The 8,385-nt window shown below is 38.6% G+C and overlaps 2 protein-coding genes across 7 annotated transcripts in view; one reads left to right on the top strand and one right to left on the bottom strand.

Moving 5' to 3' along the window:
* Positions 1-5,172, top strand: part of Prg4 (proteoglycan 4) — a 16,469-nt gene extending 11,297 nt beyond the window's left edge. For 2 of the 4 annotated variants that reach the window (XM_021154587.1, XM_021154632.1), the window contains exons 6-12: positions 202-856; positions 1,431-1,508; positions 2,621-2,757; positions 2,970-3,126; positions 3,537-3,737; positions 4,098-4,223; positions 4,907-5,172. In XM_021154587.1, the coding sequence (XP_021010246.1) occupies positions 202-856; positions 1,431-1,508; positions 2,621-2,757; positions 2,970-3,126; positions 3,537-3,737; positions 4,098-4,223; positions 4,907-5,004 (1,452 nt within the window). In that variant the 3' untranslated portion in view covers positions 5,005-5,172. The remainder of the gene's footprint in view (positions 1-201; positions 857-1,430; positions 1,509-2,620; positions 2,758-2,969; positions 3,127-3,536; positions 3,738-4,097; positions 4,224-4,906) is intronic. The other 2 variants (XM_021154683.1, XM_029482366.1) reach the window with 2 other exon arrangements.
* Tpr (translocated promoter region, nuclear basket protein) overlaps positions 5,056-8,385 on the bottom strand; it is a 59,536-nt gene continuing 56,206 nt past the window's right edge. Inside the window, exons 51-52 of one of the 3 annotated variants that reach the window (XM_021154820.2) lie at positions 5,757-5,852; positions 5,056-5,256 (exon numbers count right to left, since the gene is read on the bottom strand). In XM_021154820.2, coding sequence (XP_021010479.1) covers positions 5,201-5,256; positions 5,757-5,852 — 152 coding nt within the window. In that variant the 3' untranslated portion in view covers positions 5,056-5,200. The remainder of the gene's footprint in view (positions 5,257-5,756; positions 5,853-8,385) is intronic. The other 2 variants (XM_029482349.1, XM_029482354.1) reach the window with 2 other exon arrangements.

Below are 8,385 nucleotides of genomic sequence, written 5' to 3'. Positions count from 1 at the left end.
CCTGAATCTACCACCCTCAAAGAACCAGCACCCACCACCAAGAAGCCTGAACCCACAACCCCCAAGGATCCTGCTCCCACCACCCCCAAGGAACCAGCTCCCACCACCAAGGAGCCTGAACCCACAACCCCCAAGGAGTCAGCTCCCACCATGAAGGAACCTGAACCCACCACACCCAAGAAGTCAGCTCCCACCACCAAGGAGCCTGAACCCACAACCCCCAAGGAGCCTGAACCCACAACCCCCAAGGAGCCTGAACCCACCACTCCCAAGGAGTCTGAACCCACCACTCCCAAGGAGTCTGAACCCACCACCCCCAAGGAGTCTGAACCCACTACCACATCACCCAAAACCACTACTCTGAAAGCAACAACTCTTGCACCCAAAGTAACTGCTCCAGCAGAAGAGATTCAGAACAAACCTGAAGAAACAACTCCTGCATCAGAAGATTCTGATGATTCTAAAACAACTCTAAAACCACAGAAGCCAACCAAAGCACCCAAGCCTACCAAAAAGCCAACCAAAGCACCCAAGAAGCCCACCTCTACCAAAAAGCCAAAGACAGCAAAAACGAGAAAACCAAAAACGACACCATCTCCTCTAAAGCCAACTTCAGCAACCCCTGAACTGAATACCACCCCTCTAGAAGTCATGCTGCCAACCACCACCATCCCTAAACAAACTCCAAACCCTGAAACAGCTCAAGTAAATCCAGATCATGAAGATGCAGATGGAGGTGAAGGAGAAAAACCTCTGATTCCCGGGCCCCCTGTGCTATTCCCCACAGCTATTCCAGGCACTGATCTCTTGGTCGGGAGACTCAATCAAGGCATTAACATCAATCCCATGCTTTCAGGTAAGACTCCGTTACTTTCCTGTTCTAGTATCTCTCTACTGAGATTCATTATCTCCAACACTAACTTGTGAACTTACCAAACTTGGTTATAGCTTCCTTACAGGTGATCATAGAATATTTATTATCCAGGAGACTGAGTAGTAATTAGCATCAGAAACTTAGTGTTGGCTAACTCCAGACATGTCTGTTGGGAGCAGAAATGGGGTAGAGAATGTCAAAATAATTTAGGTAGGACTTTATCCTTTAGAAGGTACAATGCAAAGGAAAAAAGCCCATTTCCTTTTCTCAGTGACTGAAAACGTCAGTGTCTAATACCTCATATACATAAAGATCAAGATAATCTGGCCTCTTACACTTATTTTTATGTAATATTCCTGAATGGTATTATGTTAGTTAAGCAGAACTATGGAACCTGACCACTTCCTTTTCTCCTCACTAGATATTAGAGGGTAAACAGGAAACAGAATCCTGTAAGGATTTGAAAAGAACAAATTGCTTTCCTCCTTCTGTTCTATAATAAGTCTTTTGTTGATTTCTTCCTTCTGTTTTGTATTCATTTCTTTGTTGATTTAAGATGAGACCAATTTATGCAATGGTAAGCCAGTGGATGGACTGACTACGCTGCGCAATGGGACATTAGTTGCATTTCGAGGTAGGTTATGAATATATAAACCTGCTTCTTACTGCTTTGTGTTGGCGTTTTCCGAGAACCAAGTCTCGCGGTGCTAACTGAACCCTATGATTCTACAGGAAATGAGAACACTATTAATCTAGGTACAAAGATGCAACAAAGAACCTAAAGTCTTCTCTCTTAAGGTTTCTTTGTGTCTCTGCGTGGATAGGATTTCAAAGTTCCAATTTCAAATTAAATGAAGTGATAAGAGATTTGCATTCTCTGAACAATTTTCCTAGAAAATTACTCCTCCACAGTGAGTGAGGTAGTACTTTTTTTGTTCCGGAGTTAGAGAATTAAGTAAATTTCCCATGGTCTTTGTTATTTTAGTCTTCTTAGAGCACAGATTAAGAATATAACGATAAAAAATTATGCACAGTAAAGGTCCAATAGGTTGTACTAGTCATTAAGTTATGACACCAACTCTATATAGCAAAGACACTGACACCCAGAGTGCTCTATGTCACAAAGGCAAACAATTCTCTTTAGGGAAAGTAGAAAATGAGCTGATGAGCTGACTCAATGGAAGAAGGTAGACTGTCAAAGCCTCGTGGCTTGTATCGACCTTTGACACCTACACCAAGGCAGGAGAAAACCGACTCCCACTGATGCCTACACTGAAGGAGGAGAGTACCAGCGCCCACAAGTTGTCCAATGGCCTCCACATGGACCCTGCAAACCCAGATACATATACATACACACATACACACATATATAACCAAATCAAATTAAAATCAAGGTGGGTGTGGTGACACACTCCCTTAATCCCCAACATCCAGGCTGTGGAGGTAGGTGGAGCTCTATGAGTTCAAGGCCAGCCCAGTGTACAGATGGTCTCAAAAGAACCTCAAAACTTCAATTATAAAAATTAAAACTAGAAACTAAATTATTTCAAAATATCTCTTGCCATACTTTGGATCTAAGAAATATCTTAGAAATACACAAATATCCTTTTTCACCTGGCTCTAGGTCCAGGCACTTCTTAACACATTGACTCCATTTTTCTTTAGAACCATCACGTTTCTTTTCCTTTTCTGTGAGGACAGTTTAGCATTCAGACTGCAGACTGACAACGTCTCTTTAATTTTTAGGTCATTATTTCTGGATGCTGAATCCATTCAGACCACCATCTCCACCACGCAGGATTACCGAAGTTTGGGGTATTCCCTCTCCTATTGACACAGTTTTTACTAGATGTAACTGTGAAGGAAAAACTTTCTTCTTTAAGGTAACACAAACACTGGGAAAAACTGCAGTTTCACCTTGTCATAACATCATCTTAACCTTCAGCTGGGAAAGGATACATTGTTCTCTTGAAAAATGATCTGCTTATTCAAATTCAACCAATTTATTGTATTCTCCCTACACTTAAATCTGAGGATGAATTCCTGAAACATGCCTACAAAACCTTTGACATCATTTTCTCCTTTAAACAACCAGGATTCTCAGTACTGGCGCTTCACCAATGATGTGGTAGATCCTGGGTATCCTAAACAAATTGTCAAAGGCTTTGGAGGACTAACAGGGAAGATAGTGGCTGCTCTTTCAATAGCCAAGTACAAGGACAGGCCTGAATCTGTGTACTTCTTCAAGAGAGGTATGTATCACACAAGTGTCAAGGTGACACTATTTTTTAAGGAGTCTTTTCTTTTTAATTGCTAGATTTACTATCAAAAAGTATTCTTAATGGCAAGAATAAAGTAGCTTTAATGAATAAATATTGCAGGCCATAAGAAGTATTTAGATTTCCTGAAATGTGAACCATCAAACAACTGGAATTTCAGATCACTAATAAAAAGAATGCAATTTGTTGAATTCATTTGTTCAACACGTATTTCACGTCTTAGCTATTACTATATTTCAAGAACGGCATTAAAAGTAGCCATTATTAAACATATATTTGTGAAGAACCAAAAAAAAAAAAAAAAAAAAAAAAGTAGAGGCAACTGTAACCCATTCTTGAGTGGCTTACATGGGAGTCTGTTGTGCTTTCCCACTGTGTAACAGGTGGCAACATTCAGCAGTACACTTATAAACAGGAGCCAATGAAGAAGTGCACAGGGAGGCGGCCTGCCATCAACTACTCGGTGTACGGGGAGGCAGCACAGGTCAGGAGGCGCCGCTTTGAGCGTGCTGTTGGACCTTTCCAGACACACACCTTCAGGATCCATTACTCGGTGCCCATGAGAGTTTCTTATCAAGACAAAGGTAATTTTCACCATGTCAAGAATGCTGATCATTAAGATTAATAATTTCTTATGAAGTCACCCTTATTACATATAAACATTGGCCATGAAAGTACTAATCATTTAGGCTTACTGATGTAAAACAAATTCATTTGCCTTACTGAGTAATAACTAAGACCAATTCTTTGTTGGTAAAGAAAGTAGTTTATTCAATCCTGTTAATTATAGCAAACAACAAGCCCTGTATACAAATCTGTATCCCTCAAGACAGCCCTAAAAGTGAGGTGTAATGTCATGGCAGAGAACAAACTCAAAACCTAGGTTTATGTAGCTCTAAGGTTGTAAACTTTTACAAACCTTTTATTAAAACTTCTGCCCGCAGGTTTCCTCCACAATGAAGTCAAAGTGAGCACAATGTGGAGAGGGTTTCCAAATGTTGTTACTTCAGCGATAACACTGCCTAACATTAGGAAACCTGATGGCTATGATTACTACGCCTTTTCCAAAGGTAAGTTAATTGAACAGTCTTGTGAACTTCAAGTTGATCTCACCTGAGGAAGCACAAATGTAATTTAAATGGAAACAGCAAGTGTACAATAATGACTGTAAGTAAGAAACCCAACTTCAGTGCTTACTCAATATGAAGGGTGAGACTGTTACACTAATTTTATTTAACTGGAAGGAATGCAGATCAGTTCTACTGCATTGTTAGGACATCAGGAGAAAACTGGTATGTAGAAACTGTACTTGCTGCTATGACAAGTGACTCTTTTAAGACAGCATGTATTATTACAATCTACAAGGTGTTCAAGACATTCATGGGACCCAGTTTTATTAAGTAAAGTTTACTGCCCAGGACACTTAACTTTGGAAAGACCAGTTATCTAAATTATTCTGCCTATGATTCTATAGTATGAATTTCTAAGAAATATATTTTTAAAATGGTTAAAGCCAAAATCTTTTAAATTAACTATTTTAAATATTTATTTAAAAAAGGTAGAGTTGAACCTAATATTACCTGAAGGATGCTGAAAAGTTATTCCTTCCATCACTCTAAATTATTTTTTGTCAGAAAGTTAATGACATCCACTTTTGATATTGAAATGATACTGACTTTGAATATAACACTCAATACAAACTTAAATGTTTTACTTTCTTTTTAATTAAAAGGATGTTTTCTCTTTTATTTAGATCAATACTATAATATTGATGTGCCTACAAGAACAGCAAGAGCAATTACCACACGTTCAGGGCAGACCCTCTCCAAAATCTGGTACAACTGTCCTTGAACTGATTGACAAAGAAGAGTCATCAAAATGAAATGAAGAAAACAGTGATACTTTTTGACATTGAAATACATTTTATTAATAAAGAATGTTGAAATGAGCATACCTATTTAAATACAAAACACTTCTCAACTTGACAATCATTATATTAAAACAGATTTGCCAATCTTATTCACATGTGTCACAGTTTATAGATCACTTAATTAATATTCCCTCTATTTATTCCTCCTCTTCCTCCCATTGCATGGCTTATACCTGTAGAAGGAAACGACAAAATTCATTTTCAGTAGAAATATCTAAGATATGGATATAAAAAGATATTCTCCATGTTGACTGGTAATTATTATAAATGGGTTACTAGACTTATGATGTTAATACAGTCTAAATGAGTTATTTTGAAGAACGTGAAAATATTAAAATCTTCTATTTCTTTACTAGCTACTAATAGCCACAAAACTTTCGGTGCAGAAAACAAAACAAAACTTAACACCATAAGAATACAGATAAAGTTACTATGAATGCACAACATGCTAACACTTGATTTTCCAAATCTTTTTTTGGATCTAATGAAATAAAATACACCAATTTTAAAAACACATTCATTTTGTAACTATGACAACTTGCCTAAAAGCAGCTTTCTGGCTAAGTGTCACACGATCAACATGTAATTATAAATCAATCCTTAGGTTTACCTTAGAAATTGATACACATGCTATTATCCCACATATCAAGTAAACAGTATGCCAGAAACTTACCTCTTTGTCGGTTAAACTGACGACCACGAACACCCTGTCTCAAGGTTGTCTGAAGTCTTACTCGTCTGAAAGGCTTCGGCTGACTACTACTGGTATCTAAAGAAAGCATCAAGACATGTGGAAAGCAAGTTAAAAAAAAAAAAACAGGAAAGCAGCTATAATTACTAAATCACACACAAATACAGATGTGCCATTTGTTTTCCACATTCAAATCTACTTTAAGAGCAAAGGAAGCGAAGCAATTATACAAACACACACAAAAAAAGTTGACCATGAATTTTAGCCTCTTACATACCATGGCCAAAACAACTGCAGTGTCATGTCATTATTCTATGTGAAGAATTTCAATTGTTTTCTAGCTCCATGAAACTCAGAGCAACTACAAAGATCTAGGTGCTTTTTCTTCATTACTCTTTTCATACACTCTTGAATCTTGCTCCCCATTCTGCTCCAGTCACATGACCTCCGTGCTGACTCTGAATGTCCCAAGCACATCCTATTGGCTTATGGGACTTTATATAAACCATCTTTTTTTTTTCTTTTTCTTTTTTCTTTTTTTGGTTTTTCTAGACAGGGTTTCTCTGTATATCCCTGGCTGTCCTGGAACTCACTTTGTAGACCAGGCTGGCCTCGAACTCAGAAATCCATCTGCCTCTGCCTCCCGAGTGCTGGGATCAAAGGCGTGCGCCACCACGCCTGGCTCTTTTTCTTTTTTTTTTTAAATCAATGATTAAGCCCCGTGAGGATGAGATACTGGCTAGCTCACTGCCGGGATAACGGGTTGGGGCAGTTGGGCACACTGGCCCATCCACATCGGTGCTCAGCATTCTTATGGCAGATCTGGCATGGACAAAGTCCACTTTCTCTCCCACTTTCTCAATTGCTGTCTCGAGGTTCTCTATTTTCCTGGCAAGGTGCTCAATGGTGTCTGACACCGATGTAACTCGGGTAGTTAATACCGCAAGAGACTTGGTTGAGTTCGTTAGTGCTAATGTCATGGACTCAACATTTGCAGCAAGTTTATATATCCTCACATCTATCTTCGAAACGTCAATTTGGAGTTGAAGTCTGGCCTTGTAAGTGTTTCCACCAGCTCCTCAGTCGACAACACCTCCTTCCCGGTCTCCATTTCTGGGCTGAGGAGGCTCCTTGCACCCAAGAGTCCTCCAACAATCTCCTCCACCAACATCAACAATACTTGTTGCGGAAGTCTCTGAATTGGGGGTTGGGACCTTGCACTCCTCTTTTCTTTGTTGTGGTGGGACTTGGCACCATTTGAGTGGTTCAATGGGTTCATGATTATTAGAGGTTAGTTCCAAGCACAGAGATGTAATCCTTTCCTAAATGTCACTTTCTTGGACATGGATTCTATGGATTTCCCTGCTAGGTTAGGCATTCAAATTTGCTGAATGAGTACCCAGTCAGAGATAGTGTCACCCATAGGGAAATTAATGTAAAGACATTCTATTTCCTAGGAACAACAAACCACATTTTTTCACTCAAGGGATAGTTTGATAACTAGTATTAATTCTAGTACAGAGGACAGACAATTCTCAGAGACTATCAGCAGGACTAATAATTACCATACCTATAATTTCTGATTCTTTTGTACATAAAGCTGAGAGTTACAATTTATACATATTATTTATAATCCTGACTTTAAGGTGTATGGAATGTGGTTATGTAAAGAAGGTAGCTGTTAAAATATAGGTGTGGGAGCTGAACCTGGATATGTTGACCGATTGATTGACATGCTATAGAAAAGCAAATAAGAGGTACAAGAATTCATCTTGAGACGGCATAGCTATGTGGCTATAAAATATAACAAAGAAAGTCTATTATAACATAGGAATGCTCTATAGAAGTTTCAGCATAACCATCAAACAGGAAAATGATAATGTCAGAGTAGATGGAGTACTGCGTTTCCTGTAAGCTGAAGGTGAGCTGCCTGCACACTCAGAGAAAAGCCTCACACACAATCTTACTGAGCAGGTTCTAGAGCCAGACTTGCATCCTAGCATGACGTTTATGAGCCGCATGATCTCTAAGTTATTTAATCTTTCCATGTTTTAGTCTCAAACTTAAAATATTGGAATGGATTCCTACCAAACTGTGTTTTTGTGAGAATCAAATAATGTATGTAAAAGGCTTGAGAATAGCCTATAACATACTCAGTAGATGCTGTTATTAGGGGGAAAAAAAAAGCCTGTAGAAGTTACTTTTATTATCAGAAAGACATAATCTTTTCCAAAAGCTGAATTAAAAAACTAGATGACTTTTTACATTAGTAAATTTTAAACATGGTTTTGAAATAAATGGAGTCCCACCTTTCAACCCTCCAGAACAAGTCTGCTCTGGTTCAAATGAAGGAACCATAGGGGGAAAACTCCTGGATAGACTCCTTCCCAGCACAACCACCCCAATAACTCCACTAGCACCTTCATAAAAGTGGACAATCCACATGCTCTGAGAAGAAACCAGACTATAAGCAGCACATTTAAGAGACCCGAGTATTTTTCAGGATCTGTGCTGACACCACTTATCTAGACAAAATATAAGTGAATTTATTTTTTGGTGTGGACCCACCTTTTTTTTTAATTTTTAATATTTTTATTACATATTTTCCCCA

Source organism: Mus caroli, chromosome 1 (assembly GCF_900094665.2).
Source record: "Mus caroli chromosome 1, CAROLI_EIJ_v1.1, whole genome shotgun sequence".
In the NCBI taxonomy this organism is placed as follows: Eukaryota; Metazoa; Chordata; class Mammalia; order Rodentia; family Muridae; genus Mus; species Mus caroli.
This window is presented reverse-complemented; position numbering and strand designations above follow the sequence as displayed.